At 44.3% G+C, this 21,398-nt stretch overlaps 1 protein-coding gene across 5 annotated transcripts in view; it reads left to right on the forward strand.

Annotated features, from left to right (window-relative positions):
* Nucleotides 1-20,968, forward strand: part of peli3 (pellino E3 ubiquitin protein ligase family member 3) — a 26,122-nt gene extending 5,154 nt beyond the window's left edge. Inside the window, exons 1-8 of one of the 5 annotated variants that reach the window (XM_029753534.1) lie at nt 2,301-2,650; nt 9,045-9,087; nt 11,756-11,956; nt 12,978-13,107; nt 13,384-13,485; nt 14,219-14,470; nt 17,852-18,040; nt 20,136-20,968. In XM_029753534.1, coding sequence (XP_029609394.1) covers nt 11,784-11,956; nt 12,978-13,107; nt 13,384-13,485; nt 14,219-14,470; nt 17,852-18,040; nt 20,136-20,738 — 1,449 coding nt within the window. In that variant the 5' untranslated portion in view covers nt 2,301-2,650; nt 9,045-9,087; nt 11,756-11,783 and the 3' untranslated portion in view covers nt 20,739-20,968. Of the gene's footprint in view, nt 1-2,300; nt 2,651-6,149; nt 6,260-6,527; nt 6,545-9,044; nt 9,088-11,755; nt 11,957-12,977; nt 13,108-13,383; nt 13,486-14,218; nt 14,471-17,851; nt 18,041-20,135 lie in introns of those variants that run through there. The other 4 variants (XM_029753533.1, XM_029753535.1, XM_029753536.1 and 1 more) reach the window with 4 other exon arrangements.
* Nucleotides 20,969-21,398: the final 430 nt, after the last annotated feature.

Genomic DNA, 21,398 nt, shown 5'->3' on the forward strand with positions numbered 1-21,398 from the left:
CAGGACCTCAGACTGGGGTGAAGGTTCACATTCCAACAGGACAACGACCCTAAGCACACAGCCAAGACAAAACAGGAGTGGCTTCTGAACAAGTCTCTGAATGTCCTTGAGTGGCCCAGCCAGAGCCCGGACTTAAACCTGATCGAACATCTCTGGAGAGACCTTAAAATAGCTGTGCAGCAACGCTCCCCATCCTACCTGACAGCGCTTGAGAGGATCTGCAGAGAAGAATGGGAGAAACTCCCCAAACAGATGTGCCAAGCTTGTAGTGTCATACCCAAGAAGACTCGAGGCTGTAATTGCGTCCAAAGGTGCTTCAACAAAGTACTGAGTAAAGGGTCTGAATACTTATGTAAATGTAATATAAAGTTTTTAATAAATTAGAAAAAATTCTAAAAATCTGTTTTTGCTTTGTCATTATGGGGTATTGTGTGTATATTGATAAGGGGAATAAACGATTTAATACATTTTAGAATAAGGCTGTAACCTAACAAAATGTCTGAGTACTTTCCGAAAGCAATGTATCTCTAAACACCATCCAGTTTTGATTTCTATTTGCCATATATTATTAAACTGTGTTGTGATGTTTCACAAAAGTTCTGAACCCTTCTAGTCTCATAGTATCTACAGATTGTAAATTAAAGATAATTTTTTAAAAGAGTATTATTATATTAAGGGCCTCCCGAGTGGCGCAGCTGTCTAAGGCACTGCGTTGCAGTGCTAGAGGCGTCACTACAGACCTGGGTTCGATCCCAGGCTGTGTCGCAGGTGGCCGTGACCGAGAGACCAATGATGTGGTGCAAAATTGGCCTAGCGTCATCCGGTTTAGGGGAGGGTTTGGCCGGACGGGATGTCCTTGTCCCATCACACTCTAGCAACTCCTTGTGGCTGGCCAGGCGCATACACGCTGACTTCAGAGACCAGTTGTACGATGTTTCCTCCGACACATTGGTGCGGCTGGCTTCCGGGTTAAGGGAGCGTGTGTCAAGAAGCAGTGCGGCTTGGCAGGGTCGTGTTTCGGCGGACGCATGGCTCTTGACCTTCGCCTCTCCCGAGTTCATATGGGAGTTGCAGCTATAGGATAAGACTGTAACTACCAATTGGATATCACGAAAAAGGGGGTAAAAAAATAAGAGTAAAAAAATTAAGAGTATTATTATAATATTGATCGATTGACTATGACTTTTTAAATCACTCAGCAGGGTTATTTGCAGAGTTAGCGCCAGGTAAATGTTGCAATTCTTCAGCCATTGCCGAAACTGCGACCAAAAACAATCTACATACAGTATGGACAGTACCAAAACAAGACATTATCTAATGATTCTGTCTCTTCACAGCAAAATCTTCAGAACATATAAAAAACATACTGTTTGCAAGAATTTTGTATAATAATTTAAATTGAAAACCACTGTACATTTTTTGGTCCTTAAATGAAACTGGTATGCTTTTTTATACAGTACCAGTCAAAAGTTTGGACACACCTACTCATTCCAGGGTTTTTCTTTATTTTTACTATTTTCTTCATTGTAGAATAATAGTGAAGACATCAAAACTATGAAATAACACAAATGGAATCATGTAGGAACCAAAAAAGTGTTAAACAAATCCAAATATATTTTATATTTGAGATTCTTCAAAGTAGCCACCCTTTGCCTTGATGACAGCTTTGCACACTCTTGGCATTCTCTCAACCAGCTTCACCTGGAACCCATTTCATGAAGGTCCCGACAAACACATTGCTTCCAGAGGCAGTTTGGAACTCTGTAGTGAGTGTAGCAACCAGGAACAGAGGATTTTTACACGCTAAACCCTTTGACACTCAACACTCGTTCTGTGAGCTTGTGTAGCCTACCACTTCAGGGCTGAGTCGTTGTTGCTCCTATAAGTTTCCATTTCACAATAACAGCACTTACAGTTGACCTGGGAAGCTGTAGCAGGGCAGAAATTTGACTAACTGACTTGTTGGAAAGTAGACTTTTGGGCATGTAGTGTATTTTCTGTTATTTTTCCTTGGAAAGAGGTAGCACATACGTTTTTAAGCAAGTCAACAACTTGCTCTTTCTTCAATTTTACAACCTCTATTATCACATCTCCATATAATATAGACCTGGAGGTGTTTCCCAAAAAAAGAATACATGATCATTCACACAGAATAATCTACACACTGCCTTGGCAACTGTACCTTCCTGAACAGCGCCTCTTTACAGTAGCCTACCAACTGTACTGTACAAGCATCATGCGCATGGGCTGGGATCAGCAGGTAGGTGGAGCCAGCACATTGTGCAAATCTTACGCAAGAATCGCGGAATCCTGATCAACCGCAGAGAGGCAATAATGTGGGCGATGGTGTGTCGGTGTTACTCCTCTGTTTTTTCCAAGGTAGAGTGCTAAAGAGAGATGGGCGTGACAACAGGCTGTCTGGACCACGAATAGTCTCCGGGAGGAAAGAGCATCTCGCAGTCTCCGATGTACCCGATGACAACGGAGAGGCAATGCCGACTGTCCGGTCCAATGGTTGTTCCATCCAACATACCTTCGCAGGTGGTGTTTTAACAACGGCACGACGTCCGATATTGAGGCCGCACGGGGATTGACACAATCCAAAAGGGAATAAAAAATCTAACGGACCTCCTTCGGCACACATTAGCGGGTATTTATTGATTAATTTGCCAACCTGTTCAATTAGGCTACTGTCCATCGATGTGTGTTTTGGTGCTGAAGTGGGTTGACAATTGGCCTGTCTTATGTCTTTTTTATTTTCTTACATTCATGATAGCAGACAGGATAGGCTATTCTGTTGTCTGTGCGTGTGTGCTTGGTGATGTCTTATTATTGTAGTATTTATTGTCTGTGCAGTGGATTCCCTCGTGTACTTCCCTGCCTCAAAGACTGCTGTGCTATGGAGCAGAGAAACGTTAAAACAAATAAGCAATTATTACAACGGGTAGGCTATTAAAAAAACACTAACCTCAGTAGGCCTAAAGATATTGTAATTACCAGGCCATCATAATCACTTTTCACCATAACATGTCATTTTTTAATATAGCCCAATAGATTTTTCCTGCGATGGTTCTTTCAGCAAGCCTACATTAAACAAGGTTTTAATAGCTGCAATATTTATATCCAACTGAAATGTCATCTTCCATGCTATTACGGCTATGATTATTATGACCAAAATGACAAGTCCTTGTTAAAATTACTGCGTCTCCTTGGCTTTAGCGATCATAGGCGTCTGTCGTGAGCATAACAGAGGGAGACGCAATCCTCTGCAATCTGGCCCTTGAAAGCACAGAGCAGAACCAGCCATGATCATGTTCTCAGTGCCCAAGTCAGTGTGTAGCTTAGTTGGTTCACATTACATATCAAAATATGTTTAGCTTAGCCTTATCGCATAGCTGAAGGACTCTGAGCATAGCCTATTTATTCTGGTTAGGTGTTTGGCAAATTATGTTATTTGGGGAGGCCTGCTTGCTGAGAGAACAAAATCCCTATACGCATGATGATAATGGGGAACAAGATGGCTCACAACTGCCTCAGACTTTGGAGTGCAAGTATACATTGTTGATCCTGGAAGTGTATAAATATTATTGAGCAGGTTTGGTTCCATTAGGGCCTCTTGTCCAACACACCAAAAAATATATATAATTGTTTAAGATAAAATAAGCTGTATAGATAAAGATCTTTAGAAATAAACAAAGGTCCCAGTCTAATAAATCTGTGTTAATTTGCCATATACTGTATTATGTGCACAGTATAACACACACACACAAGCGCACACACATTTTGCAGATGTTATCGCTGGTTTAGCGAAATGCCTTTGTTCCTAGCTCCAACAGTGCAGTAATAGCCTACCTAACAATACAAAGCATAGAATTAAGAAATATACAAATATTAGAACGAGCAATGTCAGAGTCTGGAATATAAATACAGTACCAGTAAAAAGTTTGGACACCTACTCATTCCAGAGTTATTCATTATTTTTACAATTTTCTACATTGTAGAATAATAGTGAAGACATCAAAACTATGAAATAACACATGTGGAATCATATAGCAACCAAAAAAAGTGTTAAACAAATCAAAACATTATATTTGAGATTCTTCAAAGTTGCCACTGCCTTGATGACAGATTTGCACACTCTTGGCATTCTCTCAACCAGCTTCATGAGGTAGTCACCTAGAATGCATTTCAATTAACAGGTGTGCCTTGTTAAAAGTTAATTTGTAGAATTTCTTTCCTTAATGCTTTGAGCCAATCAGTTGTGTGACAAGGTAGGGGTGGTATACAGAAGATAGCCCTGTTTGGTAAAAGTCCATATTATGGCAAGAACAGCTCAAATAAGCAAAGAGAAACGACAGTCCATCATTACTTTAAGACATGAAGGTCAGTCAATCCGGAAAATTTCCAGAACTTTAAGCGTTTTTTCAAGTGCAGTCACAAAACCCATCAAGCACTATGATGAAACTGTCTCTCACGAGGACCGCCACAGGAAAGGAAGACCCAGAGTTTCCTCTGCTGCAGAGGATAAGTTCATTAGAGTTAACTGCACCTCAGATTGGAGCCCAAATAAATGCTTCACAGAGTTCAAGTAACTGTTCAGAGGAGACTGCGTGAATCAGGCCTTCATGGTCGAATTGCTGCAAAAAAACTACTAAAGGACACCAATAAGAAGAAGAGACTTGCTTGGGCCAAGAAACACGAGCAATGGATATTAGACCGGTGGAAATCTGCGATGTTTGGTTCCAACCGTCATGTCCTTGTGAGACGCAGAGTAGGTGAACGGATGATCTCCGCATGTGTGGTTCCCACCGTTAATCATGGAGGAGGAGGTGTGATGGTGTTGTAACGACTGCCGTGAGAGAGAGTGGACCAAAACACAGCGGAGTTAGTGTTCATCATATTTAATTTAATAACAGAAAGAACACTATATGAAACAAAACAAGAAAACCGACAGCCAAACAGTCCTGTCAGGTGAAACACAATGACAGAAACCATTACCCACAAAACCCCAACGGAAAAACATGCACTTATGTGTGACTCCCAATCAACAACAACGAACTTCAGCTGTGCCTGATTGGGAGCCACACACGGCCCAAAACAAAGAAATACAAAAACATAGAAACAGAACATAGAACGCCCACCCAATGTAACACCCGGGCCTAACCAAAATAAAGAACAAAAACCCCTCTCTATGGCCAGGGCGTTACAGGTGTTGGGGTGCTTTGCTGGTGACAGTCTGTGATTTATTTAGAATTCAAGGCACGCTTAACCAGCATGGCTACCACAGCATTCTGCAGCAATACCCCATCCCATCTGGCTTGCGCTTAGTGGGACTATCATTTGTTTTTCAACAGGACAATGACCCAACATTCCTCCAGGCTGTGTAAGGGCTATTTGACCAAGAAGGAGAGTGATGGAGTGCTGCATCAGATTACCTGGCCTTCACAATCACCCAGCCTCAACCCAATTGAGATGGTTTGGGATAAGTTGGCCACAGAGTTAAGAAAAATCACCTAACAAGCCCTCAGCATATGTGGGAACTCCATCAATACTGTTGGAATATCATTCCAGGTGAAGCTGGATGAGAGAATGCCAAGAGTGTGCAAAGTTGTTATCAAGGCAAACGGGGCTACTCTGAAGAATCTGAAGTATAAAATATATTTAGATTTTTTTAACACTTTATTGGTTACTACATGATTCCATATGTGTCATTTCATAGTTTTGATGTCTTCACTATTATTCTACATTGTAGAAAATAGTAATATTAAAGAAAAACCCTTGAATGAGAAGGTGTGTCCAAACTTTTGACTGGTACTGTTTTTATGTATATGATGGTGTGTATACAGTAGACATTATGGACAGACACACACACACACACACACACACACACACACACACACACACACACACACACACACACACACACACACACACACAGACACACACACACACACAGACACACACACACAAACAACAGGTTTGCAGCATCTCATTCTCAATTTGTATGTTCCATATAACCAGTTTCCTATTCCCCTTCATGTACTGTAGTTTTGCTGTGGTCTTGCTGTGCTTGTTAAAGAGGCCTCTATGTTCTCCTCCTGTGTCCTCGCTAGAGTCTACTGGGAATCTGTCTGTTTTGTTTCTCTTTTGCCTGCCCCTGTTCCTCCTCCTATTCTTCCTCTTCCCCCTATAGGGTAAATACACAACTTCGTTAATACTGTTTACAACTTCAAAGAGTAAATACAGACAATCCTAATGAGTAAGTTCCTCACCCTTAAACATACTCCCATTCAAAATGCGTGCTTCACAGTCTTGTTAAATGGACTTCTGTCTACCGTCGCACAGATGAATCCTGCATGACTGATGCTTACTCATACAGGCAGTCCGTAAGCTGGTTGTCTGCTGTGACACGTGGGAGAAAGAGAGAGAGAGAGAGACAGACAGAGAGAGTGAGAGAGAAAGGGAGGGAGGGATAGAGAAAGAGAAAGACAGTGAGGACGAGTGACGGGGAGAGTGGAAGAGAGGAGAGCGGGATAGCAAGAGGGTGAGTAATAGAGGAAGAGGAAAGGAGAAAAAGAGAGGGTGAGAGAGAGAGAGAGAGAGAGAGGGTGTGTGTGGTATCGGTGAAGAGGTGATGAGGTGACTGAGCGGCCCACCTGTGTGTCTTCTTGTAAAGCCAGAGGGGTCAAGCAGGTAGGTGGAGGTGGCAATAACACAGAGAGATTACATAATGTATACTTACCAACAAAATACGATGAAGTCTTAAGTGGAACCTTAGGCCAAGTGTAGGCTGAACCCATTTGAACCATTGAGATATACGTATATTAACCTGTGCATATTAGCTATTGAGATATGAACCCATTTGAACCTGACAAAGAGTAGTCTCAGTAAAGGAAGAGAACATCCTCAACTCTGAACCCTCTTAAACAAGTAAAAAGGGTGCTTGGAACCAAAAATCAATGAGCTAAAAAAAGGAAAATACACCTGACAAAGATACCCCAGTGTGACTCTGGGGGAATACAATGTGTTGTTCACTGAACAAGGGCCCCTTTACCGAGAAGATCCAGATAAAACCTGGACTAAGATGTAGTATGGGATGGATGGTTGAACCTGGTAATGGATGATGTTGTTGCTGCTGTTGTCTCAGAGTTTGACTAAGCACTCTATTGGGATACCACAGGCTCTATTATGCCTGTGTGTCAGCTTGATGTGAAAGGAGGATTTCTTTACTCGGAATATTTGTCTCCTAGTGTAGAATATTGTTTGAGTGATTTTCTTAACCTGATTTAAGGTGGAACCCTCTTGAAGTTTGTTGGAAAGACACACACACAATCTCACACGCGCACACACACACTTTCTCTCAGTCTCTGAGGTAGTATGTTGTTCCCGCTCAGTTAACGGCATCATAGCACCCGCTGCACAGCACAGCGCTGGCCGGCCACAGCCTTTATCAGGCAGGCCCATTAGTACACAACGCCAGTGCTATCAGGCTTTGTGTCTGCTTCGATAAACAGGCGACACCTTGGCCTCCATAGACCATGACCGACCATTGACTGGCAATCAATGCAATAACTCGGGTTTTGCCGACAGTGTAGTCTCATGTGCCTGTGCATACTGTGTAGGTTAGATAGCCTCGATCGGCTAGCATTGGACACGGACTGGAATCGCGGTGGTGATATGAATTTAAACATAACAGTACAGTAGAGTTAGGGAAATATCTCAGTTTATCTCCTGCCAAACATCTTGCTTTTCTTAGCAAGGTGCTAAGTCTGAGTCCCTCGTTGCCATGTTTTCGTCGTGTTGCATACCAAGATAAAATGTCTGAGATAGTATCACAGATACCGTGACAGTACAGTCATGTACAGCAGGAAATGTATTCACAGGGATATCCAGTATCAGGAAGAAGCTGACACTAGGCAATACCATGGAATTCACTGCAGTACACTCTTAGAAAAAAGGTGCTATCTAGAACCGAAAAGGGTTATTTGGCTGTCCCCCTAGGAGAACCCTTTGAATAACCCCTTTTGGTTCCAGGTAGAAGAACTCTCGTTTTGTTTCAAGAAGAACCCTTTTGTTTTTTGTTATGGGGCAAGACACAGAAGCCTTTTGGAACCCGTTTTTATAAGAATGTAGTAATAACCCTACTACAAGCAACAATAGTGGCACCACTGTGCAAACATTAGCACCGCTGCTACAAATGTTAAACCACAAACCATCACTGAGTGGAAATTGTCGCCTCTATAATCTTATACAACTGATATGATAGTGGCTACATTTCTCCAGACATGGGAGAAAATAAAAAATACATGTAAAAAAAATGTCTGGAAAGGAGTAAAATGTGATCAATGTTGTCAGGAATTCATAATTTATTCCTGAGATCATTTCCTGGTGTGTATATTTAGCTCTCTGTTCATTTGTTACTGGATGGAGATGGAAGAGCTTCACCCCTCCATTTCACTCCTCTCTCATTTTCCCTCTCTCTCTCTCTCTCTCTCTCTCTCTCTCTCTCTCTCTCTCTCTCTCTCTCTCTCACCCACACACACTCACCCTTCCTCTGCAGTAGGAGGAGAGAGAATTGTGGGTGAATTGTGGTGAAGAAGAGGGAGGGAGGGAGACATTTGGAGCCAGAAAGGGGGAGCTAAGGTTGAAGAATGTTCTTAATAAAACCAACCACAGATAATATAATAAACGTTAGATTACGTTGTGATACCCTGTGTAATAACTGCAATGGAAATCGTGAAACATGTCGCTATGTTTCATTGTTTTCCTTTGTGTTTGTTGACCTGTGTATTGTCAGTGGTCGCTATTCCTTTCCAGTCCCTATAGCTACCATCCCAGTCTTTTAATGTGGACTGCATTTCTATCTCTCTTTCTCTCTCTCTATTATTCCCTTTCCCTTTGTCTTCCTTTGTCACACAGCTTTTCTTTGTTCCTCTGTCTCTTTCTCTCAATAACCCCCTCCCACCCTCTACCTCTCTCTCTCTCTCTCTCTCTCTCTCTCTCTCTCTCTCTCTCTCTCTCTCTCTCTCTCTCTCGACTCCCAGGTTGTGGCAGTGGGTTGATTAGAAAGTGCGTGGCAGAGAACAGGTAATCCATCACCCTGCCAAACCCCTGCACCGGCGAGCATGCGCACACACACACTGTCTCACACACACGCCCACGCACACCGTAAACTGTGTCCCCTCTCTCAGTCCCATCGTCTGTCTGCCTCCATCACTCCTATTCTCATTGTCTATCTCTGGTTTCCCATTTTGCCTTTGGTCTTAGTGCCATGCTTTATGTCTGTCTGTGCTTGTACACATCAGTGCAAGGTATCTTGTATCTCCACCTCTCATTTCTCTCCTCCTCCTCCATCCATCCATCCATCCATCCGCCCATGCCGCCATGGTTTTTCTATTTCAGTCTCATCCTCCTCTCCCTACTCAACCCCTCCCTCTTTCTTTCACTCCCTTTCTACCTCCCCTGTGTCCATTCTTTCTCTCTATCCTACTCCTATAACACTCCATCTCCCAGCCATAGCAATGGAGAGCCGTAATGAAATGGCGACTGCCTGCCGAAATCCGCTCTCTGTCGTCCATCATCTCATTACGAGGGGATGTTCTCTGTGTTGGCCTCCGATTAGACGTGTTTATATCGAATAAAGTCTCATGTTCACGTCGTGGTGCAATTGACAACTCGCCGGAACAGCTGTGGTCCCCATGCTCTTGTCTGGTCTGGCCGTTCATTTTGAGGGATGGGGCTTTGAGGTTTGAATGCCCAAACCCAAGATTATATCGGATATCAGACACATAGACATAGAATGGGAATGTCAGTTCTAGTAAATCTATTTCTATGATCAGACAATTTGTACTTCTGGGGGAAGATAACATATAGCAGAGTTGGAATTCCAGTCTGTTTATAACCATAACATTATGTTATTTGTTGTTGTGTAGGTATGCCATATTCATGATCCATAAATAGTGAACAAGGCATTGGTCTATTATGGCTGGCTGTGTGATGTCACTGGCTTCATTGGATTCGTGGTGTAGGTGGTCTTGCCCACTTTTGATTGATAATAGGGTATTTTATAATAAACATTGGCATAGAACCTGTGTTTGCCTCATTGCCAACACAGACAGGGAATGTAGAGATTGGTTTTACTTGTGTACATTTGCAAATGTCAAAGGATTTAAATGTAAATAGACGTTTTACTGTTATATGTACACCCACTGTTTGAGGAGATAATCATCTTTCCTTTATTCATAATTCATGTGATGTGATGCTTGTTTCTGTAAAGCACCACTAGAATGTAACCCTGTGGTATTATACAATTGCATTAGAATATCATAAAAATTTATTTTTAGTCCAATTCCTTTAATGCCAAGTGCTTGTTTTCATTTGACAGTGCCCCCAATCGAACCATTGAAATGCCACAGCCAGCCAGGCAGCCATAAACCTTTTGTAAAAACTGAAAACCAATCATGTTGAACCCAGAGAAAAGTTGCAGCTCTCACAGGGTTTGTTAAGAATCTCGGACACGACAGAACATCGATTGATGGTTATCTGGTTGTTAACTTTAAAAGCTTTGGGAAACATGTTCTCTTGTTTTGAGTGATTCTTGGCCCTACAAAGGACTATAGTAACACTTGCCAATGGCCATAGAACTTGAGTTCATTTAACAATGGTAGGATATGTCAGATAGAGACACAATGTGGTACAAGCTGAGGCTGTAGATTTAGGCGTTTAACTCCCTGCGTGAAAATGCTTGGCTCACTTGTACCCACCTAGCCCTATTCATTTTGCCTGTCTTGCGCGCACACACACACACACACACTCTGCAAATGCACCAAGTCAGCAAAGAAGAGAGAGTACTTCTGTTTTGTCACATAATGTCACGCCCTGACCTTAGAGATTCCTGTTTATTCTCTATATTTTGGTTAGGTCAGGGTGTGACTAGGGTGGGTACTCTAGTTTTTGTATATCTATGTTTTCTTTTTCTTTGTTGGCCTAGTATGGTTCCCAATCAGAGGCAGCTGTCTATCGTTGTCTCTGATTGGGGATCATACTTAGGCAGCCCTTTTTCCCACATTCAGTTGTGGGATCTTGTCTTTGTTTGGTTGCATGTATTTTTTGCACGACAAAGCTTTTCGTTCGTTGTGTTGTTTATTGTTTTTTGCTGGTTCACCTTTAAATAAAATATGATGAACCCAACTCACGCTGCCCCTTGGTCTACCCATAACGACGAACGTTACACATAATGCAGAATGACAATTAGACATCCAAGTATAGCGACAGCATCATGATGACTGTCTGAGTAGGACCACAAATGCTGCGTCTTTGTTGAGGGCCACGTTACATTGATTAAGCCTACATATGATTTCTTAGCTATTTTAGGTGCAGGGGCCTTGATCCAATAATTACCAAACACAAATGGATGTTAAGATGAATTTTGCCATTTTTTTCCTGACTTGACAAACTGTCGTGTTAGAGAGGGTACTTCGCATGATCAGCACTAACTGACATTTCCCTTCATGCCGGTGACTTGAAATGAATAGAGACTTTTCGTGACGTTGTCCCGATTCAGAGGAGGGCGGGGGGGGGGGGGGAGTTTACAGGTCATGTGTATTTGAATATTGAACTCTTTGATGCGCTGATGATACATCGAGTGACTGCCTACAGCTGTATCCTTTTCTTGGTGGACTGATGGTCTTGAGTGTCTCCTATATCTCTTTCTGTCTCCCTCCCCCTTTCTCCCTCCCCCTTCTCTCCCTCCCAGCTGCGAGCCCACATTGTGGCCGGCGGGCATGGTTTTGGAGGGTAGCTCGGAGGCCCTGTGTCCCCCGCCCTCGCTGGAGCTGCGCCCGTCCTGCAACAAGAGCCAGCCCTCGCCTCCCCTGGGCTCATGCTCCACGCCCCACGACGGACTCTTCCCCGGGGACAAGGAGCCCGTCAAATACGGGGAGCTCATCGTCTTAGGGTGGGTAACCCGTCCCTCTATTGTGTGTGGTGGAGAGGTACCGGGCGGGTGGGTGTTTCTGTGCGTGTTTGCTTATCTGTCTTCAACAGTGGTTAATATGTACAACAGTTGCCCATATGTACAACAGTTGCCCACACCATTCATCTCATTCCAGACTGTGTTATAAACACCTTGAAGAAATGTTATTTATATGGGCTTATAAGTCTGTGGTTGTGTACGCTCTTCAGCAATCCTTGTCAGTTAGAAGAAACCTCCCCTTTCTACCTTCTTTACAAAGCTCCTAGACACACACAGTATCTATCTATCTTTCCGTTTCTGTGGCTCATAAAAAAAAGAGCTCATTTGACTCCCTTACAATGATGCCATTGTAAGAGTCTTGGGGCAGAATAGGCAAATTACACCCTCAACTGCCGAGAGAGAGAGAGAGAGAGAGAGAGAGAGAGAGAGAGAGAGAGAGAGAGAGAGAGAGAGAGAGAGAGAGAGAGAGAGAGAGAGAGAGAGAGAGAGAGAGAGAGAGAGAGAGAGAAAAAAATGTACACATCATATGTACACTGCTTACACCATTGATTCATACAGTGATGGTATATAATAATTGTGGATTATGGGTAAGGCTGAATTTTCTATGGATTTTATTAAGAGTGAGTGTAATGCCAGCTGCAGACATTTTATGAGCCCTATCCAATCATGACATGGGCAGGTAATAGAACATAGGCAGACTAACCCATATTGGGAATATTCCCCCTCAGAAGCAAATTATTCTTTATGGATTGAGATTCAAGCCATTTGGTCCAGTTTTAAATGAATACTTCACCCCAAAGTTTGTCACATGTTCACATCTCATAGGTAGTCTAAAGTTGTAGTCTAGTTTGTTGTGTAGATCCAACTATATGTATTAGGATAATACATGTAAGCCTCAATCCCAACTGAATGGGAAAGATAGGCTGCCAACTAATACAAATGTACAGTATATTTGGTTGTATATTGAATAAGTGTTTTATATTATGGCCCATACTGTACTCAGGCACAATGGTTCCTTGGCCAATGGGGATAAGGGGCGAAGGAGAAGTCGCCTGGCCCTCTACAAGAGACCCAAAGCCAACGGGGTCAAACCAGATGTCATCCACAATGTCTCCACCCCTCTGGTGTCAAAGGTGAGAGGTGACTGTCTAAATCACGTTAGATTTAGACAGTCTTTCACAGTATTAAAGGCTATTTAATAACTCTATAAATGTTTACTCATTAACTCTAAAAACGTTCTGAATGCAGGAATGAATAGTACACTCTGTATGTACGACTCTGTTTATATAAACGCTTACCACATATGGTACTAATACATTTCTAAGCAGGCAAAACTTTTGGGATGCCCTTTCCTGAGTAGCTGGCTATATGACCTGCTTCCTGTATATGTGTGTGTTCTGCATCGACAGGCCCTCAGCAACAAAAGCCAGCACAGCATCTCTTACACCCTGTCCAGGAGTCACTCGGTCATTGTAGAGTACACTCACGACACCAACACAGACATGTTTCAGGTGAGTCATCTTTTATATTACCTACACATGACATGCCAAGTCAGCCAGAGCCCCAACACTTCAGCACAACAATGACCTAGAAACTGACAACGGAGTGTGTGCATCTTAAATGACAATTCCTATTTAGGGCTCTACTTTTGACCAGGGCCCATAGGGGTCAACATCTGTGCATTACATAGGGAATAAGGGTACCGTTTGGGGCGCACCCCGTCAGAATAGGAGCAAGGAGAGGGTTTATTTCCTGTGTGTTAGATAGCAGACTCCCGCTCTCCCCTCCCCCTCTCCTCTCCTTTCGGACAGCGACAGACTGCTCTAGCTGTCTATCTCTCATCCCAGTGATGAATGAAGGAGTCCAAACTCCTGCGGGCAGAATGGATCTGAGGTGCTGCAGGCTCCAGGGCTGCGGTCCCATCTGTTCATCTGCCTGCTCTCTCTCTCTCTCTCTCTCTCCAACCAGGGGCTGTGATGAGGCTGCCATTTTATCTCCTGGCAGCCTGGGAGGAAACAAAACTTGTTTACTGGTATGTTGTGGGCATTTGTCCACAACACTCCAGATGATATCCTGACTTCAGTGGGAGTGAAATGGGATTGAGTTTTCTACCTCCCTCCTCCCCAAAGACATGTTTCCACTCATATACCCTATTCTATTCTACTCTATTCTACTGTACTTTATTCTATAATTCTATTAACCATGAATCTACCTCTATCTCCTATGTCCTACCTCGCCCTACAGATCGGGCGTTCTACAGAGAGCATGATTGACTTTGTGGTGACGGACACAGCGGGCAGCGGCACCAGTGGTGGTGGCGGTGGGTGGCAGGTCCAGGGGGCGGCAGGCGAGGGGGTTGGAGGAGGAGGAGGGGGGCAGTCGGCCCAGAGCACAATCTCCCGCTACGCGTGCCGCATAATGTGCGAGCGCAACGCCCCTTACACGGCCCGCATCTACGCCGCCGGCTTCGACTCCTCCAAAAATATCTTCCTGGGGGTGAGTCGCGGTGATGACCACAGTGTGAGTGACAGCATGGGCGACATCACACCCCGACCATGTCATCGCAGTGACGAGCGTCACCATGTGTGATATACTGTGGAGATTGATTGAAGTCCGGGAGGAAATGGCGGTGTGGTGTGTAGGAGTTGTTAGTGGGTGTGTGAATGTTCACCATGTGGTCTGTTTCTTGGGCAATATTTATTAGAGGTGTATATTCATACACAAATTACCCGTCTGTACTGGACAAACAAATTAGCAATCTCTTGCACACACACACACACACACACACACACACACACACACACACACACACACACACACACACACACACACACACACACACACACACACACACACACACACACACACACACACACACACACACACACACACACACACACACACACACACACACACACACACACACACACACACAGGTGTGTCTTCTTCGCCTTAGGGCTATTGCCTCTCATTGGCTGGTTGGCCCAGCACCCAACCACAAAAACAGCCCTGGCCGCACTTTGTTTAGAGATAAGACTATCAATGGTAAATATCAATAGACACACGTCCGGGACGGCAAGGGCCGCATTTGCTTTCAGGCTCTGAGGGCCACGGCTTTTTTAATGGATTGAATTTATGACAGCATTGTTGGATTCTATACACACACATTCGCACAAACGGCAGAGGAATGGGAATCAAGGAGCCGTGATTAAATTGATATGTGTGCAGTGGTGGGAAAAGTACTCCATTGTCATACTAGAGTAAAAGTAAATGCTAGACTTCAAATTCCTTATGTTAAGTAAACCAGACGGTACAATTGTATTAATTTACGGACAGCCAGGGGCACACTCCAACAGTCAGACATCATTTACAAACGCAGTATTTGTGTTTAGTGAGTCCGCCAGATCGTAGGCAGTAGGGATGACAACGCATTATATTGATAGATGTGCGAATGGGACAATATTGCTGTCCTTCCTGAGCATTTGAAATGTAACAAGTACTTTTGAGTGTCAAGAAAATGTATGGGAATAAAAAGGTACATATCTTCTTTAGGAATATAGTGGAGTAAAAAGTTGTAAAAAATATAAATAGTAAAGTAAAGTACAGATACACACATACAGTAAGTCGTTTATTGGGGTATGTGAGTGACGTGTGTGTTAGAGCTGGGAATTGCCAGGGACCTCACAATACAATATTATCACGATACTTCAGCGCCGATACTATATATATTGTGATGTTCACGATTCTCACAATTCTGTATGTACTGTATTATGATTCAATACTGGGATTGTCCCAAACATATTTCTCACAATACGGTGTGTCTGCTGCAGGGGGACAAGAGAGAGCCATAAGAAAATTAGTGTTGATCAGTCATGGAAATAAAAGTGAGGAAAACAAATTGGCTACCTATTTAAAAAGAAGATGAAGAACAAGCTATGAAGGAAAAATACTGGAGTTTTGGTGCCGCTACAGCAAACTAGTGCAAAAAGAATATTGCGATATTGTCAAAACAATACAATACACTATATCGTCAAAAATAATATCCCGATATGTAACTGTATCGATTTTTTTTCACCCCGTCAAACACTTCTGTCTTTATCTGTGTGCAAGTATGTGTGTGTGTGTGTGTGTGTGTGTGTGTGTGTGTGTGTGTGTGTGTGTGTGTGTGTGTGTGTGTGTGTGTGTGTGTGTGTGTGTGTGTGTGTGTGTGTGTGTGTGTGTGTGTGTGTGCGCGTGCGTGCCCGCACATGTGCATGGGAGTGTGAGTGTTTGCTAAAAACCACTCCAATCAGCAAACACAACAATACACTGCATTAAAATTACAGTGCAGTGGTCCAGTGCAGTGAAGTAGAGGGGGGTTGCTTGTGTTTGATCCATTCTGGCAGAGGCACTCAGTTCCCCCACTTCTCCCTGTCTTCCCCCATCCCCCTCGCCCATACAGGGAATGAGTTATCGAAGGGGTTCTGCGAGATGAACATGGAGTGTAAATGGAGAAAGAGAGAGAGTTGGCAAGGGAGAGATAGGGAGGCCATACGCGGGGGGGGGGTGAAGGGAGCGGGAGGGGGAGGGGCCATTGTCATTGTGGAAGACATTGGAGGCAGGAGTCCAGCTGTACTCATCTCCATCGATGGGAGTCGGCCCTAGGGTCAGAGTCAGACACACTGTACTGCCGCACCGCCAGCCTGCCACTGACCTCCACTAGCACTTGATTATGAGGGGCAGGAATGGCGGCCATATTGGATTAGATTAAGGAAGGTGGTAATGTTTTTGAAACGATTGACTGGTCAATGTGCGTCGTGTGCCAACAGTGACCAAGGGCAATGACAGGATAGTTCATATACCATACACAGTAAAGATATACTTACATATGTTTTAGTGAATATCACACAAGAAATGTGTTTATTCTGAAAATGGTTTCGTTGACTACAGATATACAACAAAATGATGGTATCGATGACAATTATAGCATGACATCACATGCAACCTTGTGACACTAAAAATACAAACAAATAGGACAACGTGTCCACGTCATGACATCATCACAAGATAACATCCGGATGACTAACCTAACCCCACCACAGAGACGTGTATAATTCATCGTAGCATCGTAGCATGTGGCCGGTGCGCGGCTATGCTAAAAATACAGGGGAGAAACCTCAGAGCCCTCAATAGCTTAAGAGCTGCTAGCTGCTGTCAATGAAGCGAAGGCTGAATAACCTCCGCACGGCTCCCTCCTCTATAACTGGCACACACACAATGTCCTTGGCAGATAGCGGAGCCAGGCAGGCAGCTCGGCCCACTGCTACTGTGGAGGTGGAGAGGGAGAGAGGGATGGAGAGAGAGTGGGATGGATGGAGAGAGGGAGAGGGAGAGAGAGAGAGAGGGGATGGAGAAAGAGAGTTTATTCAAAATATTAGGACATAAATGTTCTGAAAGGCTTATACAATAACACTGGTTGAATGGCTTGTAGTCATGCCTGCTTTGAAATGTATGCCCACTGACAGAAAATATCATAACACTGCCACTGCAGGGACTGAATGCCCTGCAATGTTTATGTGTGCTTGTGCATCGCTGTGTGTTAGTCAGTATAGTAGTCCTACTCTGGTCTAAATATAGCAGTGCAGAAAAGCAATGTTAGCTGTTTATTCTCTCTCTCTGTCTCTCTGTCTCTCTCTCTGTCTCTCTTTGTCTCTCTCTCTCTCCCCCACCCTTCATCTCTCTCCCCCACCCATCTCATTCTCTCTCTCTCTCTCTTACTCTCTTTCTGCCTCTTCCTCCCCTTCTACCCCCTTCTCTCTTTTTATCTTTCTCTGCTTTTATCCATCACTATCCCTCACCTTGGCTCTATGTCTGTCTGTTTGTGTACGGGTCTCTCAGGAGCGGGCTGCCAAATGGCGAACGTCAGACGGCTTGATGGACGGCCTGACCACCAATGGCGTGCTGGTGATGCACCCGGCGGGAGACTTTGTGTCGGAGCCGGCGCCGGGCGTGTGGCGGGAGATCTCGGTGTGCGGGAACGTCTTCGCCCTGCGGGAGACGCGCTCGGCCCAACAGAGGGGAAAATTGGTGAGGGGGAGGTCGTCATCAGTGGCAAGCCACGGGGGGGGGGGGGGGGGGGGGGGAATAAAGCCTCAAACCTGTCTGGTTATCAGGACTACTGTTATGTCTGGAGTTATCTGAAGGACACTGAGATTAGACTATCCAACTATGAATGATAATTTGTGATATTTTATGAGTAAAATATTTGATCAAGGAAACATTATCTCATTATCAAGGCGATCACGTGTGTGTACAGTATATGTGTATATATATATTTTCTACATTGTAGAATAATAGTGAAGACATCAAAACTATGAAATAACACATATGAAATAATGTAGTAACCAAATCAAAATATATTTGCCTTGATGACAGCTTTACACACTCTTAGCAGTCGCTCAACCAGCTTCACCTGGAATGCTTTTCCAACAGTCTGAAGGAGTTCCCACATATGCTGAGCACTTGTTGGCCGCTTTTGGCCCTTCACTCTGTGGTCCAACTTATCCCAAACCATCTCAATTGGGTTGAGGTCAGGTGATTGTGGAGGCCAGGTCATCTGATGCAGCACTCCATCACTCTCCTTCTTTGTCAAATAGCCCTTACACACCCTGGAGGTGTGTTGGGTCATTGTCCTGTTGAAAAACAAATGATAATCCCACTAAGCGCAAACCAGATGGAATGACGTATCGCTGCAGAATGCTGTGGTAGCCATGCTGGTTAAGTGTGACTTGAATTCTATGTAAATCACAGACAGTGTTACCAGCAAAGCACCCCCACACCATCACACCTCCTCCTCCATGCTTCACGGTGGGAACAACACATGCGTAGATCATCTGTTCACCTACTCTACGTCTCACAAAGACACGGTGGTTGGAACCAAAAATCTCAAATTTGTACTCATCAGACCAAAGGACAGATTTCCACCGGTCTAATGTCCATTGCTCGTGTTTCTTGGCCCAAGCAAGTCTCTTCTTCTTATTGGTCCTTCGGTAATGGTTTCTTTACAGCAATTCGACCATGAAGACCTGATTCACACAGTCTCCTCTGAACAGTTGATATTGAGATGTGTCTGTTACTTGAACTCTGTGAAGAATTTATTTGGGCTGCAATTTCTGAGGCTGGTAAATCTAATGAACTTATCCTCTGCAGCAGAGGTAACTCTAGGTCTTCCTTTCCTGTGGCGGTCCTCGAGAGAGCCAGTTTCATCATTGCGCTTGATGGTTTTTGCGACTGCACTTGAAGAAACTTTCAAAGTTCTTGTAATATTCCGGATTGACTGACCTTCATGTCTTAATGTAATGATGGACTGTCGTTTCTCTTTGCTTATTTGAGCTGTTCTTGCCATAATATGGACTTGGTGTTTTACCAAATAGGGCTATCTTCTGTATACCAACCCTAGCTTGATTGGCTCCAATGCATTAAGAAGGAAAGAAATTCCACAAATTAACTTTTAACAAAGCAAAGGGTGGCTACTTTGAAGAATCTCAAAAATAAAATATATTTTGATTTGTTTAACACTTTTTTGGTTACTTCATGATTCCATGTGTTATTTCATAGTTTTGATGTCTTCACTATTATTCTGCAATGTAGAAAATAGTCAAATAAAGAAAGACCCTTGAATGAGTAGGTGTGTTCAAACTTTTGACTGGTACTCTGTGTGTGTGTGTGTGTGTGTGTGTGTGTGTGTGTGTGTGTGTGTGTGTGTGTGTGTGTGTGTGTGTGTGTGTGTGTGTGTGTGTGTGTGTGTGTGTGTGTGTGTGTGTGTGTGTGTGTGTGTGTGTGTGTGTGTGTGTGTGTCTCTCTCTCTCTCTGAGGGGTTAAATCAAGGACTCCACAGTCAGGCTAAACATCTGATGAGCTTTAGAGTTTCCCAACTATGAGTTATGAATGATGTTTTGTGAATCAATCATTAAAGTTTATTCGATTCTTGATGGTATGCGACAAGGTAGGACGATCACAGTGCCATAAAGTGGTCGTAGGATAGGGAAACAGAAAAAAAAGTCAAATGCACACAAAAAGGAAAAAATGTATGCAAATAGTTATGGTTTGACAGTTACAGTATTGTCTGTACCTGTTTACGAATCCTCCCCTTAATCCTCCTCCCCACCCCGTTTCCATCCAGGTGGAGAACGAGTCCAACACCCTGCAGGACGGCTCTCTGATTGACCTGTGCGGCGCCACCCTCCTGTGGCGTACCCCGACAGGCCTGCGCCGCACCCCCACCCTCAAGCAGCTGGAGTCCCTCCGCCAGGAGCTGAATGCCGCCCGGCCCCAGTGCCCCGTGGGTTTCAACACCCTGGCCTTCCCCAGCCTGGCCCGGCGAGAGATTGTTGACAAGAAGCAGCCCTGGGTCTATGTCAACTGTGGTCACGTGCACGGCTACCACAACTGGGGCTACCGGAAAGACAAGGGCCACAACGTGGGCCCCGGGGGGACGGCTCCGGCGAGTACCGGGGAGAGGGAGTGCCCCATGTGCCGGCGCGTGGGCCCCTACGTGCCCCTGTGGCTTGGCTGCGAGGGCGGGCTGTACCTGGACGCTGGGCCACCGACGCACGCCTTCTGCCCCTGCGGCCACGTGTGCTCTGAAAAAACTGTGGCGGGCTGGAGCCAAATCCCGCTGCCGCACGGAACGCACGCCTTCCACGCCGCATGCCCCTTCTGCGGCACCTGGCTGACAGGCGAGCAGGGGCACATCAAACTCATCTTTCAGGGGCCCGTCGACTGAGACTGGAGCTGAGTGGCTGAGATAGGGGGCAGGGTAGAGGGAAGGTGGACTGGGGAAATGTCTAAAAGGACTGTCTATAAGGAAACGTGAAGGGACAAGAATAGCAAAGACTGTCGAAATGACGATGGACTGAACTGAAGAAAAGAGGCAAACGTGATGGAAGTAGATGATGCATAAATGGCATTTGAGTTGTATTTGGGGAAGATGTAAATAAAAGGTGTTGAAATGAATACGTGACTGGTGTTTGGTGATCTTTGGAATACTGATTGTAGGTAAAAAAGCGTGTCATCCGACGCATAGTTTCATCATTAGATGTGATTTCAATTTTTGAAAATGTGAAATTCATGGTGAACTGGTTATTGTTTCAGTTAATCCAGATGAATTAGATCTCATGGTAAAACCATCCACTGTATTATTGTGTTTACAGATCTAAAACAAGTGATGGTTTTTGAGCACTTGATTCCCCGTTGACTCCATGTTAGAGCTAGATCTGCAAACTGTTTCTATCCTGGTGATTGACTCCTTAGATCGGATTCATCTGAATTCCTACACCAGGTCTAACCAAAAACAGCTGATTGATGACGTGATTGCCATCCACTTGAGGAAACCTATCCAGTGAGGTCTGATTTTAACCTTCATCAGGGTCCATCTCTCTCTTTG

Source organism: Salmo trutta, chromosome 5 (assembly GCF_901001165.1).
Source record: "Salmo trutta chromosome 5, fSalTru1.1, whole genome shotgun sequence".
Classification (NCBI taxonomy): domain Eukaryota; kingdom Metazoa; phylum Chordata; class Actinopteri; order Salmoniformes; family Salmonidae; genus Salmo; species Salmo trutta.